The following is a 22,803-nucleotide window of genomic DNA, read 5'->3' as shown; positions in this document are numbered from 1 at the left end:
GGGTTCTTGGGCCTGCCGCAGGCCGTCAGTCCCCGGCTCAGCCCCTGTCCTGAGGCCAATATTCAGAAGCCTCGAGTGCCGGACCCCTCGCACGTATCACGAGAACGCTGTCCTGGTCCTCTCCCCAGATCTTCCTGGCTGTGGCTAATTTTGAACCTAATGAAAAGGGTCAGGAGTTCTCTGTCATTTACAAATGGAGCCAGAGAAGGCTGAGGTTCGCACCATATCAGAGGGTCCTCACCCACAGCGCCCGGGACTGGGAGGCCTTCGAGGTGGCCGGGGAGCACTTCCTGGCCGTGGCCAACCACCGGGAAGGTAAGGGCTATGGCCTGGACTCCAGGGCCAGGGCGGGATCACCTGCAGGGTTCAGGGTATCTCATTAAAAATGTATAATAAACCACACGCAGCCCGTGTCCTCGGGCTTGGCAATCTGACAGTAGTGTCTGAGCGTGGACACACCTGAACACCCCCTCATCTGTCCAGGTAGGGGCGTCCCTGCCCTTATCCATTCTGGGCACAAACTCTGTGGGATGTGGTGGGTGCAGTGGGGGACAGTCCTGGGAGGGTCTGGGAAACCTGGCCAGGTGACTGCCCTGAGTGACCACAGTTAGCCCTTCCCTGCCCTGTAGCTCTCGGGGGACAGGGCCCGGGGGGGCAGCCAGCCCTGCAGGGCACCTCTGGCCTCGGCAGGCTCTGCGGCTCAGCGATCACCTGAGTCTACACCTGCCGGGGAACTCTGGGTGAGGGGAGGCCAGGGAGGAGACCCCACCACCACTCATGGGCAAAGAGGACCCCAGGAGCCCACCACTCAATACCCCCCATGGCAGTGAGTGTCCCGGAAGAGGCTGGCCCAGCCCTGGGGGTGGGTGAGGGGCTCCAGGGAGCACGATCCGGACAGGCCTGACCTGCGGCGGGGGGGCGCGAAGGGGATGGCGGACCGTGTGAGGGGTGAGGCTGGGGAGGGTGGGGGTGCCCCCTCCAGTGTGCTGCAAGGCCTCAGGGGGGTCTGGAGCCGTCCAAAGGCGGGGCCCCCGAGGCTTCTCATCGGGGCACAGAGGCAGGAAGGTCACGTGAAGGGCCTTGTCACTGCTGGGGGCCTGGGGAGGGTGCAGGAGAGCAGGGCCTGGCTGGACTGGATGGGCTGCAGGGCCTGGGGCAGGGTCCGGGCGGGCAGGGTCTGGCCAAGGCTGCTGCAAGGCCACGGAAGCCCGTCTCCCTCCCTGCATGGCGCTCGGCTTCCAGGCGACGACCACAACATCTACAGCGTCATCTACAAGTGGAATCCAGGGACGCGGCTCTTCGAGGCCAACCAGACCATCGCCACGTCGGGCGCCTACGACTGGGAGTTCTTCACGGTGGGGGCCTATGCCTTCCTGGCCGTGGCCAACGCCTTCAACGGCACGTCCACGCAGCTGCTGTCCCACCTGTACGTGCGTCTGGGCGGCCACTTCCAGCTCTTCCAGTCCTTCCTGGTAAGGACCCTGCGCTCACCGCCGGTCCTGCACCCCTGCCTGGCTCCTGGGTGACGCGGGACCCGGGCCACACGAGCCTGGACCGGGGCCCCAGCCCGGGCCTCCGCGCCCAGGCGCCTCCCCAGGATAAGGCTCAGGCCGAGCCCCTGGGACCCCAAATATAGCCTGGGAGCCCTAAAATGTGGCGGGAGGGCTGCCCTGGCATGGAGTTTCCGGCAGCCCGGCTGCTCAGCTGGGTCCCCTGGCCCCTGGGGGCCCTCACAGTCTGATCCACCTTTATGTGGGCGCCAGGCTCTTGCCCTGGAGCAGCAGGCAGCTGGCCTCTGACCTGGCCAGCACTGTCCACCTTCCCTGCAGACCTTGAGTGTCCCTCAGCTGGTCCCAGCTGTCGTGGGCTGCCTGGAGGGACCTCTGACTGAGGCAGCGAGAAGGCTTTATTACGTGGCGTGGCCCCAGATGCCTGGCTGAACCACGCACGTGCCGCTGGGTCCCGGGCTAGTGGGCGGAGTTGGCGTCCCCTCTTCACGCCCACCGTGGTCTAGGGTGACGATATGGGGCCCCAGCCCTCCTCCCACCTTCCCTCGCCCTCCTCCCTCCAAGCCGCCCAGCTTGTCCCTCTCAGCATCAGACCCCAGGCCGAGCCCCCACGGATGATGCTAAAATCGAGAGTCACTGTCGGCATTTGCACCGTCCTGGCCGCGTCCCAATGTCGTCGCGCAGCGCCAAGGGCGCGGCTGTGATCACTCCCTTCTCAGTGGTGTCAGTGGTGGGGTGACCTTCGTGCCAGCCCTGGGAACAGTCCCTGAATGCGGCTCAGACTCTCATGCCACAAGCCCACCACACATGGCTCATTTCATACGTGGACCCCATGTGCTGCACATACTGTTTTTCGACAAGTTCCTAATTGCTTTTTCCGAAGTCCCTCCCTCCCTCTCCTTTCCTTTTTGGGGAGGAAAACCCCCGTCTCTGCACATGGTCACATCCCCCGGCTTCTTGCTGGCCATCCCCGTCCCCGAGAGCCCTTGTGAACACCGCGTCTTCAGTGCCTCCTGAGTTTCCACCCGCGTGTCTGTGCTCCCATCGTGTCTGCAAGGTCTCTGGCCGGTGTGCTCCCGTGAAGACCCCTCTTTTCCCATAACTCCCCTCCTGGGCCCTCCTGCCTGTGCTCTCCGGGCTGACTGTCTCTAGAACTGACAATGGTCCCCTTTCTGGAACTTTCCTTTACCGCCATCTTTGGCTGGAGCCACCGTGTCCAATTCTGATGTCTGGTGTTCTGGTTGACCTCAAGGACACCCTCCCCCCGCCTTCCAGGTGCTCCCTGACACTCCCCAGCATCCCTGCAGCTCAGCCAGGTTATGTGACCAGGACCAGCCAATGGGTGTCGAGCAGAGTGAGCTTATGTCAATCCTGGGCTGAGGGTGAGAGCTCAGCCCTTGCCCTCGGCAGCCACGTGGGCCATGGGCCCTGACAGCACAGCCACAGGCTGGGGGAGCCGCGACCTCGCCGGCTTCATCCCAGTGAGAACCTTCTGTGGCGGGAAGCGTGGACACTCATGGTGGCTGCATCCTTTACCCTGCCTGATGTACCGCGTGCAGGATTTTAGGGTGGAAGTGTCCTTGGGAACACTGCGGGCAGCCCCCTGCCTCCCCAGGTGCCTTTCCTTTGATCTTCTCTGCCCTCAGTGCCCACAGGTTTCTTCGCAGTGGTTTCCCGTGCTTCCTGTCTGATTGGTCTCAGTGCCCTTTCAACCTGAAGGCGTGCATCCCCAGGCCTGGGAAATTTTCTTAGTTTTTCTTGATCGTCTCACGCTCCCCTCTCTGTAGAATGGTTAGCTAGCTTTCGGATCTCCTGGATTGAATCTATCTTTTCTTTTTCTACAACCTAGAAGCTTTCCTTACCTTTATTCTCTAATCATGTTGATGAGCATCTTCTTGTAATGCTAGGAATCGTGTTTTTAATATCCAAGAACTCTTCCCTTTAACAGCATTCTGTATTTACTCTATAAATGCGGTATCTTCTTGAATACTTCTGAAGATAATTATAATTTTATTTTTTAAGAGTTTGTGTAATTTCTTTTCTTTTTAAGTTTATTTATTTTATTTATATTTATTTTTGGCTGCATTGGGTCTTCGTTGCTGTGCGCAGGCTATCTCTAGTTGCGGCGAGTGGGGGCTACTCTTCATTGCGGTGCACGGACTTCTCATCATGGTCACTTCTCTTGTTGTGAAGCATGGGCTCTAGGCACGCGGGCTTCAGTAGCTGTGGCTCACGGGCTCTAGAGCGCAGGCTCAGTAGTGTGGTGCATGGGCTCAGTAGTTGTGGCTCGCGGGCTCTAGAGCGCAGGCTCAGTAGTTGTGGCTCACGGCTTAGTTGCTCAACAGCATGTGGGATCTTCCTGGACCAGGGCTCGAACCCGCGTCCCCTGCATTGGCAGGTGGATTCTTAACCACTGTGCCACCAGGGAAGTCTGATAATTATAATTTTTAAAAATTCTCTTCTGTTCCTAGAACCAGCTCAGTTTCTTCCAGTATGAGTGTATGTATATGTTGTAGCCTGACTCTCATGTTCCAGGTCTTTTATAAAACATCTGGAGGACCCTTAGTTTTCTGTTTATGTTTAATGTTGAGCATGGCAGTGGGTGGCGTTGTCACTGGCCGCTGTGCCCCAGGGAGCTGGGGATCTGGTTGAGACCCTTGATGAAGTGCCCTGATGAAGACCTTCCTAAACTGGCCTCTTGCTCAAATGTAGGTGAGGCTGGATCACAGTGTTGGCAGCTACAGGATGATAATCTCCAAGATGCACTCCCCAAACAGCTGCAGGAACCCTCTGCATATCACATGCTTGGTGTGACAGCCCTGCTAGGGACCTGTGTGGTTGACCAGAAGGCCGCTTGCCGGGCCTCTGTGCCAGGCTGCAGGACTGTGCACTCTGGATACCACAGGAGTCTGCTCCCCTGTTCCACCGGCTTGTCTGCTAGATATTTGGAAACAGTCACCGCAAGTCTCTCAGAATAGTCTTCAGTTCCTGCCATTGTCCCCCGTGCGGTATGTTCCAAATCCCAAGGAGATTCTGGCAAATCTCCTTGAATGCATGCACCCCAGTGTGCCGGCTCCAGATATGTGAGACACTGAAACTCTGCATTTCAGGCAGCATCTGGATTCAGCTCCAGTCTGCACCCAGCCCTGCCTTAGGCCTCAGATACAGAAGGGAGGCCGGGGCCAAGGGGCAGAGACGGTCCCAGCTGAGCTAGGGCGGGGGCCATCCGGGTTACATGACCTAAAGGAGAACCAGCCGAGGGGTGTGACGTCAGCTGGAAGAATCATCCACAAGGGCGGGCGAGAGCAGGACCACAGTGGCTGTGAGAGTGCATGTCTCTGGCCAGCGGGCAGAGCCGACTCTGGGGGCTGCGAGGGGGCACTGCTACCACCCGAGCCCACAGACGACTGCGGGCACTGCCTGAAGGCTGCCTTCTCTTATGACCCGTGTTTCTTCACACTCGATGAGTCCTCAGAACCCACAAGATCCCACTTTCATGTTCTGCCAGCATTTTTCATACTGTGTTTTAATCCTCTTAGGTCCTGGAGATGTCTTCACGTGCTTCCACTTGATTTGGAGCTTTGCACCATCTCTCACGGCCATGGGCTTTGAAGCAGGAGAGGCCTGTGCTTTGAAAGCCTGTGTGGGTGGAGAGGTGCCCACATCACAGGGAAACCTTTCTGGTTTCCTTTCCGGGCAAGGGGCGCACGCCGGTGTTTGCGAAGCTGTGCACACTGATGGTGCTGGGAGGGGTGCTGGGTGGGGTCCCAGGGCCGCGGGGTGAGTTCAGCTCACCAGGAGGGCCCGGGCCGTGCCCACGCCAGGTCTGTGGCTCAGGTGTACGTGGGAGGCTGGCTGCCCACCCTGGATGAATTACTCAGCCCCACCCTCCAGACCTCCCCACCTCTCCCACCAGGAATTCTGGAGCCTTCCTCAGGTGGCAGAGACCACAGCTCCAGCCACTTGGCCTCGCCATCTTGGACCAAAGGAGGTCCGAGCGGGGTGTGTCCAGGAAGGAATGGGCTCTGTCCACAGAAATCCAGCCTCCAGCCACTGGGATTTCTGCTCCCTGAGCTGTCTGGCTGTGGGGTCTGTGGTCACAGTCATCACGTGTAGACCCAGAATGGAGGGGCCGGGGGATGGGAGAGGGGAATGCTGGACCAAGATTTGGGCTTTATTGCCTGGGAGGCGGGGCTGATGGAGGTGCCACTGGCAGAAAAGAGAACCGAGAGCAGCAGGAGATTCAGGGCGGGGGTGGGGGGCACAGCCGAGGGCTGACAGGGGCCAGTGAACCCCAGGAAGCCGTGCGTCGGGGCAGGTGGAGGGGACAGGCAGAGGCGCTGCCCAGAGCTATCAGTGGGTGTCTGGGGATGAGGGTGAAGCTGCAGGCTTGTCAGAAACGTAGTCTCCACCAGGAATGTAGACGTGCAGAAACGAAGGAAAAGAAGGAGGCACGTCTGTAAGGAGGGTGGTGTGAGAGCGCCCTCAGCGGTCAGCGCCGGGAGGGGCCGGGCTCAGGTGCTAGCAAGGGCCCTGGCGTTTCCTCTTGCGCCTCGGGTGTGCTCCGTGGGGCAGGAGCGGGCAGTGGACCAGGCAGCCTGGGGAGGAGCAAGGTCTGGAGGGGCTGCTGGGCCAGGGGAGAGCTGGAGGGACACCCCCTGAAGCCTCCTAGGATGGGACCCTCACCCACCTTAGCCGGCTGCCCACAGGGAGGATGGCAGTGTCCCCCCCAGGGCCCTTTGGGGGACTGCCTGTCTTCCCCAGGCAGCGCGCCCCGCCCCTCCCTCCCCAGGCACTCCCAGACCTTGGGTCTTTGCTGCATCAGAGCTGGAACCTGAGGGCCTCCTCCCCAGCAAGCGATCCGCTGGTTACCGGGAGCCCACCCACCCTCAAGGGAGGCCGTCAGGGCTTCCAGGTGCTCCTGGCTGCCAAGTCCTGGAAGCACCATCGTCCCTCGAGGTGCTCCAGAGCCTGCCAGACCCGCAGCCAGGGGATTCCAGGGCAGAGCTCCAGGGGAATTCCACTCAGAAGGAGGGCGGGAAGGGCCCACCAGCCCAGCACGTGCCTGGCCTCCTTGCTCCGGTGCCAGGCGGGGTTTGGCAGGTTGTCTGATGTGGGAACTGCTTCTTCTCTCCCTGATGAGTCCCTGATGCGCGTAGAATCCAGGAATGGCCCGACGGCGGGGCCTCAGGCCGCTCACGCCCTGCCCAGGCTGAAGCAGCCCTGGGTGGGGACGGTCCCCCATTGGCTTCCGAGCGGGGGGAGCGCAGCCTCTGGCTGAGGGCGCAGGTGCTGGTCCCACCCTGCGAGGAGAGCTCATCGCAGCGAGTGACTTTGAGCCAGGGGGCCCCATGCTGGTCTCTGCCAGCCTCTGGCGGATAAAATACAGGACACCCAGTTCAATGTGAATTCCAGATAAACAGCGACTCATTGTTTAGTAAAAGCGTGTGCATACACATACACTGAAAAACCATTGTTCATCTGAAATTCAAATTGAATGAGGCGCCGCGTACTTGCTGTATCTGCGCAGAGGTAGGGTGAGAGCACACCCCCCCACCCGCTCCGCCCGCGCTAAGCCACGCCCACCTGGGTGCTCCTCCCCACCTCCCTGCCGCTGGCCACGCCCCCGTCCTTCCTCCTCGGTTCCTGGCCCTTTTCTCCCCGTTTCCCAGGCCCTGACTGCCCCTTGACCGACCCCCATCTGCATGCCTCTCCCCCTCCGCGCTGGGGCTCAAGGCAAGTGAGCTGAGGGTGGGGTGAGCCGGAGCTGGAAGGCAGCCCTGGCGATCCGCGGGATACCCCGTCTTCAGACCAGCCCTGGCCCCTTGTCCTGTGTGGGTGTGGTGTGCACACGTGCGTGCTTGCAAGCGTGTGCATGTACATACACAATGCATGTGTGTGCATCAGGTATAGGGTATACAGGTGTATACATGTGGGTGTGTACATAAAAACTTGTGTGCCTGCAGGTATGTGTGCACATGTGTGCTTGCAGGTATGTGCACATGTATACATTTGTATGCATGCAGGATTGTGCATGCAGGATTGTGTGTAAAATCGTGTCCATGCAGGTGTGTGCACGTGTATACACAGGTGTGTGCATGTGGGTGTCTTGTGTGTCTGCACACGTGCACGTGTGTGCAGGTGTGTGTGCGGGTGTGTGCGTTTCCCACTGACGTGGTCTCATCAGCACCGGGGTGGGAGGAGCCGGCGATCTCACCCACCGGCCTCTCCGGTGGTTTCTGCGACCTGCCAGAGCTGGCGCGCGTCACTGCACACTCGTGCGGGTCTTTAACGTCGGTCCTCTATGAAGCGGCCACAGAGCAGATGAGGCTGGTGGCCCCGCGGGCCCGAGTGTCCCCACCAGCTCGGAAGTTTCCGGGTGACCCCAGGGGACATAGTGCCACCTCCGGAGCCGCGATGAGGAGAGGACGCCAATGCAGGAAGGCCTCTGCCCAGCTCCTGGCCCGGAAGGGGTTGGCAACGCCAGGTGTCCTGGCCCCTGTCCTTGTCCTCGTGTGTCACTTTTAGCTTGAGCTCCCTTGTTTCGGCTCCTCAGGACGGGCCCAGGCCTGCTTCTATAGCAGCGACTCTGCCCGGGACCGGGGCTCCGCGAACCGGGCGGCCACGCCCTCTGCTGGGCGTGGAGAAAACACCAAGCCGGGCGACAGGGCCGGGTACCGGACCCGCCGGGGCCAGAGGGCGCGTTGGGCGGCGGGGACCCATCTACAAGCGGGGAAGGGACCTCCGAGGAGGGGCAGTCATCAGACCCGCCCTGCCCGGTCTGGGTAAAGAAAAACGGAGCCGCTTCCCACGTGGGGTGGGGATGTGAGTGTTCCTCCAGCATCGCTGGGCATCGGGTGACTAGCTCTGCCCCCGCCACGACCACCTGCGTCTGGGGACCACGGTGTCCCCAGGAAGCAGCCCGGTCCCAAGCCTGTCCGCTGCGTGGCTTCCAGGCTCAGTTCCTTGTCCGTACAACCTGAGCTGTTTCCAGCTTTTCACTATTATGAATAAATCTACCAAAGGCATCTCATCAAGGCTTTCCGTGGGCAAATTGTTTTTATTTCTCTTGAGTAAAAGCCTAGCAGTGGAATTCTGGACCATAAAGTAGGTGGATGTTTAACTTTGAAGAAATTGCCAAGCAGTTTTCCAAAACGATTCTACCATTTCACACACTCCCCCGAACAGCATGAGTTCCAGCCACCCTGCACTTTTGCCAACACCGGGTTTTGTCTGTATTTGCAGTTTTACTTGTTGGGTGTGAAGCGGCACCGCAGTGTGGTTTTTAAGTCAAAATCCCCTGGTGACTAGATGGCGGGTTTCCATCCACCTGCTGGCTTGCTAGAGTCCCCTTGCGAAATGCCTATTCAAGTCTTTTACCCATATTTTATTTTATTTTCTGCCTTTCATTATTGATATCTAGGAGTTCCTTATATATTCTGGATACAAGCCCTCTGTCACATACATAGTCTTCTATCTCCTGTTTTATGTATTGATTCAATGTGTTGTGCAATTGTGTGCTCTGGTAATCACAGTATTATGTATTCAACTTACTACAATCTATTTTTTATTAACCATGAGTCCCTATTAATATGTACAATTCAAATTAAATTTTTTAAATTTTATATTGGAGTATAGTTGATTGACAATGTTGTGTTAGTTTCAGGTGTACAATCTATTTTGAATTAATATTATACCTTACATATAATGTAATAACCTTACAACAACATGATTTCATTTACCCCCACCCGTCTGTCCGGCTACTGTGAGCATGTATATACTCACACGTCTACTTAGGTTATAAGCTCCACAATTTATCATTTTTGCTGTCGGTTGTCTTTACACCCACATGCTCAGCATTCCCAATGCCCTCTGCATCCCTTCCACAGACACTACTCTCCGTGTGGTGTGATCAGCCTTCAGCGTCACAGCTTCCTTCGGTACTTCTTGTAGAGCAGGTCTGCTGGCAATTCATTCTACCACTTTTATCTGAAAATGACTTTATTCTACCTTGAAGGATATTTTCACTGGTTGTAGAATTCTGGGTTCACGTTTTTTCTTTCGTTTACTTTAAAGATGGTTTTCTGTTGACGTCAAGCTTCCACTGTTTCTGATGAGACGTCGGGTACCATTGGTACCACTGTTTCCCTATATCGAATGTGTCTTTTTCCTGCGTTGGGTCTTTGTTGCTGCACGCAGGCTTTCTCTAGTTGCGGCGAGTGGGGGCTACTCTTCCTTGTGGTGCACGGGCTTCTCATTGCGGTGGCTTCTCATGTTGTGGCTCACAAGCTCTAGAGTGCAGGCTCAGTAGTTGTGGCACACAGGCTTAGCGGCTCTGCAGCATGTGGGATCTTCCCAAACCAGGGATTGAACCCGTGTCCCCTGCATTGGTAGGCGGATTCTTAACCACTACGCCACCAGGGAAATCCCTATTGTAAACTTTTTTCCCCCTTTCTGTGCTTCAATTCAGGTAATGTCTATCGGTCTGTCTTCTAGTTCACTGATTCTTTCTTCTGGATGGTCCAGGTAGCTCTCGATCCCATGCAATAGATTTGTGAATACAGATATTTTCCTCTTCAGGTACAGGATTTCTATTTGGCCCCTTTTAGAGTTTTCCTAGCTTTCCAAATCTCCCCATCTCATTGTTAATTACACACATATTTCCCTATAGATTCTGATCATGGCTACTGTAAAGTTTGTATCTGTTAACTCCAATATTTGCACTGTGTCAGCCTATTTCTACTTGCAGTTTCTTCTCTTGATTATGGGTCACATTCGCCTGCCTGTTTCTCCAGGTGTTTAACTCTCTGGTCAGTTCCTTCAGCCTCTCAGTTGTTGTTTGTCTCTGGGTCCCTTGGATCTTGTCCCCTGTGTGTGCACTTCAGGAGCTGGACAGGACTTGAAAGAAGTTAATAAGTAGAGATTGGGGCTCCCCCTTCTGGGGTTCCCTCCTCCCTAGGGTAGTCCCCTTCCATTTCTAGAGACTCTGCAAGCCCCAAACTCTCACCTTGGACTCCCCTGGTCAATGAGCCTGCGGCCTCCATTCGAGTGCCATGCCCGTGTGCCACAAGATGGGGAGCACCCTCAGAGAAAACATCAGATAAACATGCATTCGGGGGTCACATCCCCTCCACTTTCCACCTGCCTTTGGCCCTTGTCCAGCACCTTCAAAAAATTGTGTACTTTTTTAAGCATTGCATCCAGAGTTCGCGATTATTATCAGCATGAGGGTCAGTCTAATGTAAGTAAGTCTCTCCACCAGTATCAGAAGCCAGAAGTCAAGAGGCAAAACATTTAAAGACAATTTCAATGGAAAGTGTCCCATCGGAGCTTCTGCAGCCCTCACCAGCTCGTGGGAACAGAGTCAACCCCTTTCTGCTGACGTAGGAACTCAGACCCCAGCAGCCTCCTCAGGCTGTGGTTTGGGGTCCCCAGGAGCTTTGGCAAGCTGTTCCACCAGCCACAGGCCCCTCACTGCTGCAGGGAGCTGCCACATTCTCCCTGCCTCCACTTAAACCCCTGCCATTTGCTGCCTTCAGGGGTGGTCACTCCTTTTGTTTCTGCCCCACCCTCTCTCTTCAGGGCTCAGACCATGGCCTGGATCTGGACTCCTCTGGTCCTCCCCTTCCCCATGCACCCTCACCCCAGCACCCCCGAGATGCTGGCTGTAACTTCCTCCTCCTGGGTCCCACCTGCAAATCAGCTCATGCAGCTCGAGGTCTGGGGCCAAGGCTTGGCAGCCGGCTATTCACATAAAGGTTCAGCCCTGTTGCCCCCCACACACCTCACCCTCCAGGGTGATAAGTGATTTCAGAGGAACAGCACAGGAACCCAGAGATGGGGTGGTCCCTAGAGCCAAAGGAGAGTCTCAGGCCAGGGACAGCGTGTAGTGAGAAACTCCAGAGATCCCTAGAGTTTGCTTTGGAGTTCAGAGCCTGACTAGGGGAGCAGGGAGGGCTCCCTGGAAGAGATGTTGTAGCAGCTGGACCTCCCGGACGGGCATGCTGGGGCGTGGGGCGGTGGGTGACACGGGTTGTAAGAAGCGCTCTACGCAGATGGTCCCCTGACTCACGTGCAGTAAGGCCAGGATAGAGGAGCGCTGGCGGGAGGGCCCCGACCTGGCGCCTGGAGCGCACAGGGGCTGAAGCCGCGTGGGTGGCCATTCTGAGGGTCTCCGTTCACACGTGCTCTTGGCCCCCTTCTCACCATCCCAGACATTTGGCGCCGCAGACTGGGAGGTTTTCCACATCGGGGAGAGGGTGTTTCTTGCCGTCGCGAATAGTCACCGCTACGACGTGGAAAAGCAAGTGCAAAACAACTCCTACGTCATAGACTCCGTCATCTACGAGCTGAACGTCACCACGCAGACGTTCGTCAGGTTCCAGGAGATCCGCACCTGCAGGTACCAGGGCGCGGGGTGGGGGGGCAGGGATCCAGGGGGACCGGCTTCCTGCCTGGCAGCCCCCAGACGGCAGCGCGCCTGTGCCTCCCGGAAGCCACGGGAGCCCCACCCGCTTCCTCAAGGTGTGACGTGGTCTCACTCCCCACTCCCTGTAGACCTACTTTCTCCAGGGCCAGCTGAGTGATTGTGGCTTCTGTTGTAATCTTGACTCTGCTTTCAAACGATGTGGCTTGTGTGTGTGTTTTTTACAATTCGGTGTTTTTAAATTAAATTCACAGGTGTGTGCAACCATCACCACAGTGACTTTAGAATATTTTCATCACCTCAAAAAGAAACCCCACCCTTTAGCTATCTTCGCCTCTCCTCCCACCTCCCCAGCCTCTGGCACCTACCAGTCTGCTTTCCGTTCCTCTGGGTTTCCCCGTTCTGGACACTGCCTGTGAACGGAATACATAGGTTGTGGTCTTTTGTGTCTGGCTTCTTTCACTCGGCATGTTTTCAAGGCTCATATACGTTGTACCTCAGTGCTTCACTCCTTTTAATGACTGAGTGATATTCCACTGTATTTATTTACCACACTTTGTTTATCCCTCATCAGTTGATGGATATTTGTCTGTTTCCACCTTTTGACCAAATGGTGTGGTTCTGAAGAATAAAAATATGCTTCACATTACTGTCAGTGGGCTTCCTGTCATGCTGCTTTGGAGGAAAAACAGGAAGTCACACCAGATGCTCACTTCCTCCTGGATTAAGCAGAAGCAGCTTCTGATGTGAGCTGTGGGGCAGACAGTTTAAGTCAACACTTTGCTGTTTGCGTCTTTTCCACGGCCTCGGTTTTAGAACCCAGCTGCGACTGGCAGAATACCGCACGGGGACCACATGGCTGCCCTGCCGCCCGCAGCATGAGGTGATGCCCCTCAATGAGCATGGACATGGCCAGGACTTTTTTTAATGACCGAATCGTGACTGGCCATGCTTGGAAGTGGCCTGAGACAGGATTCCAAACAATAGAAGAAGGAAGCAGTGAGGAGCCCCACGGCCCCCACTGGCCTCAGCCCCCCTGCATGTCCCCAGGGACCCCCACGGGCCCTCTCACATCCAGGGTCCTGTAGGAGCTCTAGGCCAGCGCCCTCATACCCCACCGAGAAGGAACTCAGGGGTGAGTATCGACCAAGAGAGAATGGCCCTCTACTGCCTGAATAAGCCATAACCCTGAGGCCACTGGATGCAGATGCGCTGGCCTGACCTTTGGCATCCAAGTGACTCCCACTTGCTGCAAGGCTGTGGCCTCAGTTTCCTTATCTGTAAAGTGGACACAGGACAGTAATGCAGTAATCAGAGTGGTGACTGGGGACCATGGCTGATGCCCAGGTTGGCCTCCTTGGATAGACAGGGCTCTGGGATGTCCTTCCTGGAAGCCCTCTGTCAGACCCCTGGGAACTGAGCCATCTCTGAGCACAGACTCACCCTTAGCAAGTTCAGGAGGCACTTGTTGAAGACAGGATGCAGTGGTCTGTTTGCAGTAAGAACCACAGCTTGCAAATGTAGGGGAATGTCTCTATGTCAGCAGACCCTGCTGGCACCTGAACGGCTGTCAGGGAAGGAGCTGGTGAGTGGGTGACCTCACGGCCAGTGTCCTCAAGTTCCTGCCTCCAGAGGGTGCTGCAGGCCTTCATGGAGTGACCACGAGCTTGGGACTGTTCCTCTATTTCAACCTCTTCTAAGTGAGTGACCTTTGCACCCATGTTCATAGCATCAGTGTTGACACTTGTAACCCAAGTGTCCATAGACAGAGGACTGGATAGACAGAATGTGGTCCATCCACACAGTGGCATATTGTTCAGCCTCAAAAAGGAAGGACATTCTGACACCTGTGAAAACACGGATGAACCTCGAGGACATGATGCTCAGTGACATAAGCCAGTCACAAAAGGACAAATGCTGTACAGTCCACTGATATGCAGTCCCTGGAGGAGCCAGATTCATAGGGACAGACAGCGGGACATTGGGGGCCAGGGGCAGGGGGAGGGGATGGGAGGGAGTGTTTCATGGGGACGGAGTTTCAGCTTGGGAAGATGGAAATTCTGGAGACGGACGGTGGTGACGGTTGCACAACAGTATGAATGCGCTTAATGCCACTGAGCTGTGCACTTAAAAATGGGTAAAATAGACAGTTTTGTGTTGTGTGTATTTTAGTACAATTAAATTTTTTTTATTTAAAAAAGTGAACAATTAATTTGTATTTCCCGGGAATAGACCAACTGGCTGCGTGACTGAGAAAATCGCTCCCCCATCTGTGGATTTTGGAAGTGGGACCTACCCCACTGAATTCTGAGATTAGGGGAGAACTGGCTGAACTCCAGCCCCCCGAGTTCCACGGCAACATCTCCGAGTCCTGTGCCCTAATGTCTGCTCACTTGCTTTTGCAGTGCTCTGGACTGGGAGTTCTTCTCAGTGGGAGAAGATTCTTTCCTGGTGGTTGCAAACTCCTTCGACGGAAATACCTTCTCGGTAAACAGTATTATTTACAGGTAAAGGCCGTGCCCCTCCTCACCACCTCGGGTCACCTGGGGTGTGCTTGCCTTCCCCACTGGTGACCACAGGCTCAGAGCGAGTCACAGGTTATCGGGCCCTGTGGGTCACCTGGCAGCCGGTGCACCGGAGTGCAGGCTAAGTCTGCGTGATGCCCCTGGGTTAGCCAGGTGACCACTAGTCTCTCTGATGCTCACGACTTTGGATTCTGGCCAGAGATGCTGTGTGTGGATACACCAATTTGAGAGTTATTCGTATATTATCCTATTAAATGTTTCCATCCAGGCCTACGGTAGATCCCTCTGTTTTTCATGTGTCCTTCAATAAAATTTTACACTTCGTCATAGAGGCACTGTGGTGTTTGCAATACCTTCGCTTCTGGGAGTTTTCCGAGTTGTAAGCACATGTCCATTTCCATCTGCGTAATCTGACAATTAATTGTTGTGTCTGGCCATCCAGCCACATTATCTCTTTCAGCTCTAATGGTTTCCTGAAGAAATGTCTGTGGGAGCTCTAGAAGTATAAGTACACCTACAAATAAAAGCAACTTTGCCTCTGTATTTCTAATGCTTTTACTGCTTATCTAGTTTTCTCAATTAGCTAGAAATTCCAGGATGATTTTAAATCGTAGGAGAAGTGACCGGCCGTTCTGTCTGACTGATATGATGGAAACGGTCTGGGCGTTACACACTTTGACAGGATGTGAGCAGTCTCACCCCGCTGGCATTCTTTAGTGCCTGGCGGGCATCTTCCCAGTCAATCTGTTGACATAATGATTTATGAGAGGTGACCTTGCACTCTGGCACGAGCGTCCCTTAACGAGGATGTGCAATTATTTAACATGTCACTGGCTACCAATCATTATGATTGATTTCAGATTTTTGTATCTGTAATAGGAAATGAAATTGCTCTGTGATTTCTTCTGGACACTTGATATGGAACCTAACTTAATAGGCACACCACCTACACCTGTGGGCTGGGATGGTTTGAACAGTAGGACTAATCTGTTTTCTTTACAATGTGGTTAAATTCAGTTACAAAGCCGTCTCGGCCTGGTTCCTTTTCAATAGTGTTTGTGGAGCAGCTTGTCCAGTCTCCCCCGTGACTATTGGTTTAATCAGGTTCTATGTCTCTTCCTGAGACAAGTTTGCTTATTTATACTTAATTAGAAAAATCATCAATTTTCTTTAGACTTTCTAATTAATTGCTGTTTTCAACAAGACAAAGTAATTTAAAAATTTTAAGTAATTTTAAATTTTAAGTAATTTAAAATTTTAAAAATTTAAGTAATTTAAAAATTCATGTGGAAGAATAAATTTTCAAAGATGGCCAAGAAAATGTTGAAAAGGAGAATAGTGAAGGAGATCCTGACAGCATGCAAATAAAGCAGTATGATTTTTGTTAAACATAAACAAATATGTAGAAGGAGTAGAATACAGTCCAGAAAAGAGCCGATCTTTCACAATCATCTAGTGTGATAATGCTATATTTCAGCTCAGTGAGAAAAAGACGAATTAATAAAATAATTTCCTGTAATTTTCTGTCCATCTGGAAGAAAACACACCTATACCTCTGCGTCATATTATACACAAAGTAAATTTTATAAGGAGCAAACACCTAAATGTCAAAAATTCAACAACAGAAATATTAGAAGAAAAGCTAAGATGACTTTGTAAAACCTCAAAGTTCTGCAGAGAAGATGTGAGACCTTCCATAGGCTGGAAAGAGGCCACCAGGCCGACCACCTACATTTAAAGGTTTTCTATGGAAGGGGCATCCCATTTAAAATCAAAGGACAAACTGTCCACAATACATAAGGCAGAACAGGAACCCCACAAATTAATAAAAGATTTTTTTTGAATTTGGAAAAATGGGCAAAAGATATGAATAGGGGTCTTCAGAACTAAAAATGGACAATGTGAATAAACATGTTAGAAATTGTTTCAGAGCGCGAGGATGACACATTTCCCCCATCTGTTTGGATGCTGTTTAAAGACCCACAGTGCTGAGTGTGTGTGTGTGTGTTCGGTGGAGGGGGGGGGCTGGCCCTTCCCCACTAGGACAGGAATCACCCCAACCTTTCCAGAAAGTCATCTGGAAAAACATTTAAATTAAAACTACGACTGCTTTTGATCCAGGCGGCCCACTCTGGGGCCTCCACCCAATGGAAACAGAGCTACCTGTCGATAAATCCCTTTTGAAGGGCAAAACCTAGAAACCGCTGACTGTGCCGGGGCAGGACGAAGAGCTGGGTGCAGCGTCCTCATGTGGGAGCGGGGGTCACAGAGCCGTGTGCCGGCAGTGGGGTTCCTGCGTCCAAAGATGGGTGCCATACCCGAGCGGTGCCAGGTGTGTGTCTGAGGGCCGTGCCTCACTGCCAACCCCAGAAGTGAGGAGGGTGCTTCAGCTCAGACCCCGCTATTAACCCACCAGGAGCCCCTCCCCATCCCCCGCCCGACGGAGGCATCCGAAGGCAATCTCGGCTGGGAGCAGGACCCTGGGTGGATCAGAGCAGCTGCGGGGTCTTGGACAGGGCAGGTTCCCCCTTCCGGGCCTCAGTTTCTTCTTTGCAGGCTGAGAAGGCCCCTCCTGGCCCAGCTCCCCGTGATGGTAACCTGGGGGGATTGTGAGGCTGGGATGCTTGGCCCCTCGGTGCTGTGCCCGGTGGGAGAAGCAGGTGAAGAAGGCCTGGCGAGGATCACGGCAGGGGGGGTACAGTGGGAGCCCGACGCCCAGGCACCTTCTCCTCTCCCTGAGAGCAGCCTGGCGCCAGCGCCCCTGTCCCGAGGCTGACAGTCTCTCCCCACAGGTGGCAGGGGTACGAAGGCTTCGTGGCCGTGCACAGCCTCCCGACCTTCGGCTGCAGGGACTGGGAGACCTTCCGCACGGCTGCCGGCTCCTACCTGGTCTACTCCAGCGCCAAGGAGCCGCTGTCCCGGGTGCTGAAGCTGAGGACAGGGTGATGGGCCCAGGGATCCAGGAATGGGACCCACCTGGCCGCACCCCAGAACCTCACCTGAGAAGGAACCTCCAGGGACGGGGACGAGCCGGGGAGAAGCTGTGGCTTCCAGAGCCACCACCTCGCCACCCCTGGCTCTTGTCTAGCCGGGGATGTTTTCACTTCCACCCCAGTAAGCACGGTGGCCGGACTCATGTGGCTCTGTGGGTGTCCAGGTGGAAGGCCAGAGCTGCCCCTGCAAGTCTGGTGTCCTGCAGGGATTTCGCTTTAAAGGAAAAGTTCATGCAAAGTTTTACCTCAAGAACAGCGGGGCCCGGTCACCTTCCCGCAGTGCCCACCACGTGGCCAGCTGCTTGGCTCTGCTTGGGGAGCCCAGACGTGGGAAGCAGCTCGATGCTGTCTGACATATTTGTACCAGCTATTTACTGTTTTCTATCTGTGCTGAAATACGCTTATGATGCTCTCTACAGAAAGCATTGCTGCGTCTGTGTGCTTCTGGTGGGGACTCGACCCTCATCCAGAGCCATCACCGGGCCGTAGCACGCACTCTGCCACCACAGCCCGATGTGCCCTTGGGTCCCTGGTCACTAACACGCCTCTCCTCTGCAGGAGCTTTTTCCTCCAGCCTCAGTTTACCCATGAATGCACTGGGGTAGGTCAGGTCAGGAATCCCAAGCATGCGTGGCACAGGTCTTGTCTCTTCCCTGAGCCACACCCATGGGAGACCCCGGGTCGATGGGACCCTCTTGCCTCTGCACCCAGGCTGGTATCCCCGGTCATCGTGGCCGGCCTTGTAGGTGTCCCAGATGGACTTGCAGCGCCAGCGCTCGCCCAGCTCCTCCCACGTCCAATGCCCTGAACCTACGCCGGGCGTGGCCTCCTGCCTCCCTGGGATGGCTGCTCGGTGTGACATGACACCACCCCAGGAGCCTAGGGGAGGTGCCATCACCACCGGGAAGCCTCCTCGGTGGAAGGGGAATTCTCCATGCCAGGAGCTTTGCTGGGAAGACCCTGTGGGGCCCACATCCAGCCAGGAGGCCACGGGGCAGTAGCCAAGCCAGGCCTAGTCCACTAGGACGGGGTATAGGAGCCGGGACCTCAGCGGCAGGAAGGCCTCGTGCTTGGTCTAACGTTCTGCTCTTTCTGTCTCGAAATTCTGGCTGATTTCGCCCAGGATCACACAGCCAGGGGCGCGGCAGCGGCGGCTGCAGCCAGAGTCCTGGCTCTCCGTGGTTGGTTCCACGTGAGAACTGGGGAGGCCCAACTGCCCAGGAAGGAAAGCTATGTGAGCCTGCTCCCTGGCCATCCTGACCAGATTTGGGATCTCAAGAACTGTGACCAGGGCCCTCTTGAATTCCCAAAGTAGAGATTTTTCTAGAGCCTCCTTCAGGCCAGTAGCTGAGCCATGTGCCTCGGGCAGGAGAATGGCAAAGAACAGGGGGTGGGGAGGGGGGCTTTGGGGCCAGGCCAGGACACCTGTGTGAGAGAGACGGCCCGGGTCTAGGACGCCCCCGGGGCAATTCCCTGCCCTTGTATACGCTGCGTACTTTGGAGAAAGAGGATGTGCCCCCCGCCTCCAAGTCAGGTTCTGCTGCTGCGGTCCCGCATCCCTTCTGGACCCACATGTCCTTGCTGTCATTGTCCCTAGGCCTGGCTGAGTCCCTGCCCTGGGCAGCCGAGGGCCCCAGTGGGCCTGGCCGGAGGGTTATGGATCTGCTGGTGCAGGGAGGGTGGGCCGAGGGTGCCAGAGTAAAATGCAGGGTCCCTAGTTAAACTTGAGTTACAGATAAACAATGGATGCTTTTTAAAAAAAATACATAGCCCCAGTGTTGCATAGAATATATACTAAAGGAGTTCTTGGTGTTTATCTGAGGTTCAGATTCAAGCAGGATTCCCGTTTCGATTTTGATTTGCTCAACTGCCCCCCCTCCCTGAGAAGGATGTTTGGTCGGCTGGGGGCTCTGATTTTAACTGGGATTTGAGGCACGGCTTGAGCAGCCCGTGAGATGGACAGAGGAAGGTCACGGGCCAGGGGGCCTGCAGGGAGGCAGCCTCAGTCAGGGTTGGCTGGGGGCTGGGGTGCCACGTCACCTCGGGGCTCCTTGCACGGGTGAGCCCCCGGAAGGGCCCCCAGAGGCAGGGCACCCACACAGGAGAGGGGCAGCCTTCCAGGCCAGGAACACAGCAAGGCCTCCGAGACCCCTGTCTCCAGGCCTGGGATGGTTGCCTTTTGTGTGTCTGGACGAGATGAACACTTACATCAGTGGACTCTGGGTAGAGAGATCGCCCTCTGTGATGTGTGGGACCTCACGCAGTCAGTGGGAGGGGTTCCCCAGCAGACCGCCCTGGGCCCGGCACTGCGCGTCGGCTCTCCCGGCTCTCCCCCAGACCCACCTCCCTGCAGGTTTGGGGTTCGCAGCCTCCACAATCCCCCAAGCCAATTCTGATAATGTTTCCTTTCTACACACTGTTTTCCTGGAGAGTCCTCCACCCCCAGCCCCCGAGGACACAGTGCTCAAACGGGCAAAGGCTCCCGGGAGTCAGGACGGCTGTGTCTAGTCCCGTGGCCGAGCCTCAGTGTCCCGACGTACCCATGAGGGAGGGGTCAACTGGGCGCTGTTCGTTTTCCCCAAGCAGCCATCCTATGCGGCTTCTCTCTCCCTTGAGTGACCCGGTTGTCCAGCTGGCGCCCAGGGAGGAAGAAGGCAGACGACGGACACCAATGCCGCCAGCGCAGCAGCGACAGAGGGAGCGACCGCCTCCTGTCCCTGCCCGGGGCTTCATCCTGACCAAGTGGTGCCACCGCATCCCTGGACAATGTGTGATCTCTGCTCCACTGGGCGGAAACAAAAAAACATAAATCAAGATCTGTGTAAGTTATGAATGCAAATCAGAGGGGGAACAACGCAGAAAGCATGACACTATTTACATCTTTCCAAGTCAGCTTTCGGGCTTCTATCCTGTTGATAAACATTCCCAAGGCACGTGCGGCTCCCGGAAGTTTGCACGCAGTGTGACGTGACCACATTCTTGTCCCTTTGACACCATGTCATATTTCTTCACGGCCACATCCTGGGGTTTGCTGGGCTGGTCATCCTTTGTTAATCCACAGAGATGCAACGGCCTTTACTGTGATAAACAACACTTCAAGAACATCTTTGCACAAACTGCATTTCTTTGCAGTTTCTTCTTCAGGGTTATGATTTCCTGGAGAAATAGCGTCTGTGGCAGTTTTTGCATTTCCTTACCTCCGGGGCTCCCCTCCCTGAAGCCGGATCCAGGGGAAGGATGACCAGATGTGCGAATCGCACCTCTTCCACCAGTTACCGCCCCCAGACCAGACTTTACCTACGTCCCCATCTGCCAGGTGTGTCAGTGCCATGTTGCTGGCAAAATTATCTCGTTTATAAAAAGAAACGAACTCTAAGGAAACCATAAAAATCAGACCACAGGACAGAATTCACTGGCGGTCCAGTGGTTAGGACTCTGCGCTTCCACTGCAGGGGGCACCGGTTCAATCCCTGGTAAGGGAACTAAGATCCTGCAAGCCTCATGGCGTGGCCCTCCCCCGCCAAAAAAAAATCAGACTGCGGGAGATAGATGAAGATTTGGACAAATCTTCAGATTGCTATGCTAACATTGTCAAAATTTCCTGAGTTCCAATGCAGTTTTTATGCGATGCCAATCAAAATCCCAAAGCTGCCCTTTTTAACTAATGAAGCTCCACCGAACGTCTCAAAGAATCAATAGGCAAAAATATTTTGAAAAAGTGAGGGAAAGCTTGGAGTCCAGTATGAACTACACTAAAATTAAACAATTCAACCTGGTCTTAGCATAATACGGAAAAGTTAAAGTTATAGATGTTGGAAATAAAAAGAGTCTGGAATAGAATTTCTTTTGCTCTTTGGAGGGAAATTTTCTAAAGGTAAAAACAATGGATGTAAATGAAGTCAATGAAAAGGGAAGATAGAGGTAAAGAGATACAGTTTATATATTTGTCAAACACATAACGTTGTGTCGTTTAAAAATATAAATAAGTAGAAATGCCAGCACAAACTGAGGAACCATCAGGACTGGAGTCACTCAGACAGTCAGTACTTTGAATGTGTGAGGAGGCTTTACAAACCAGTACAAACACGACGCCCCGCACGGACAAGAGCAAACATTCCCAGCAGGAGAAATCCAAACGGTGCAAAACAGACTAAATTGGTGAGTTACGTCCACAGGTCATCGAGCGAATGTCACAACCCCAGGTGCTCCGGGGCTGGCGTGGTGACCAGGACCTGCCAGGGTCCTTCTCTTGGGGCTGCTAAACAGTTGAAAACTGAGCAAAGCACTTCTTCTGTTTGCAGGTTACTGGCTTGGAAAACCTCAGCCTTGGTGTCCTCATTACTGTGACGTCCAGACTGACAGGCTCTGACTCCAAGGCGACTTCTCAGCCCGGGGCAAGGACGGGAGGGTTGGCATCCACTCCGCGCCCTTGATCCAGTGACCCCTGCAAGACCGCTAAGCCCAGGGGAGCCTGGAGGGGACCTGGGTCCTGCTGACCGTCAGCTGGGCCATCTTCTGGCAACACCACTAACCCCGGGTGATAACCAGCCCCCAGAGAGACTGCAGGACCCGGTCCTTCCGGCCAAGCAAGGCCCACCCTGGCTGGTGCCCTGCGGTGGGCACAGGGGAAATGCCAGCTGAGCCAAGACAGTGGGGTGCCGAGGGCTCTGGGGAGCAGGACGGCCCAAGGGGGCCGCTGCCAGCTCAGCTGTGCGGGCGGAGGGGCCGCCCTGGTGGGGCCTGGCAGGGGCAGCCGCTCAGAGCTGTGCCGGGGCGCCTGGGTCAGGGCCCGGGTGCCCACTCTGCCCACTGCCGCAGACAACAGGCCCCTCAGAGAATTCCAGCGTAGAGGTGACCCCGCCCAGAGAGGCCTCCAGGCCCTCATCGCTGACCTTCCGAAGGTCTGAGTGTGCGTGTGGGGGCAGGGCAGGCGGAAGCGGGAGGAGAGTGTGGAGCCGCGGTGGACGGTCCTGTGGGGTCCCTGCCCCGGGCTGGCTGGGCGCTGGGAGTCGGGTGTGACTTGATGAGATAAGGGACTTTGAACAGGTGACAGCTCAGTGTCCCGACTGTTCTGAGAGCTACACCTGCCCACAACTACAAATCCAGTGACTGTGGTCCTCATATGTTTACATAAATGTGTTCTTTTGGGATTTTCTCCGTATCTTAACTTCTCTGATGTCACTGCCCGGCTGCGGAGGCTTGATGGGCCACCGCCGGACGTCTCTCTGCCATCCACTGCTGCCCAGCAGCCTGGTCACGCCCTAGCTGGGAGCACGGCATCTCTCATGACCTTGGGCAAGTGCTCTCAGCACTTGGTGCCTCAGTTTCCCCGTTCAGAAGTAAGAGTCAGC

At 55.1% G+C, this 22,803-nt stretch overlaps 1 protein-coding gene across 1 annotated transcript in view; it reads left to right on the top strand.

Annotated features, from left to right (window-relative positions):
- Positions 1-17,405, top strand: part of TSPEAR (thrombospondin type laminin G domain and EAR repeats) — a gene marked incomplete at both ends in the record, with an annotated part of 61,422 nt that extends 44,017 nt beyond the window's left edge. Inside the window, 5 exons of the mRNA XM_082625930.1 lie at positions 129-315; positions 1,243-1,472; positions 11,723-11,910; positions 14,340-14,441; positions 17,252-17,405. Coding sequence (XP_082482056.1) covers positions 129-315; positions 1,243-1,472; positions 11,723-11,910; positions 14,340-14,441; positions 17,252-17,405 — 861 coding nt within the window. The remainder of the gene's footprint in view (positions 1-128; positions 316-1,242; positions 1,473-11,722; positions 11,911-14,339; positions 14,442-17,251) is intronic.
- Between the last annotated feature and the right edge of the window lie 5,398 nt (positions 17,406-22,803).

The sequence above is a fragment of the Mesoplodon mirus genome (genome assembly GCF_964341445.2).
Source record: "Mesoplodon mirus genome assembly, chromosome: 6".
NCBI lineage: Eukaryota > Metazoa > Chordata > Mammalia > Artiodactyla > Ziphiidae > Mesoplodon > Mesoplodon mirus.
This window is presented reverse-complemented; position numbering and strand designations above follow the sequence as displayed.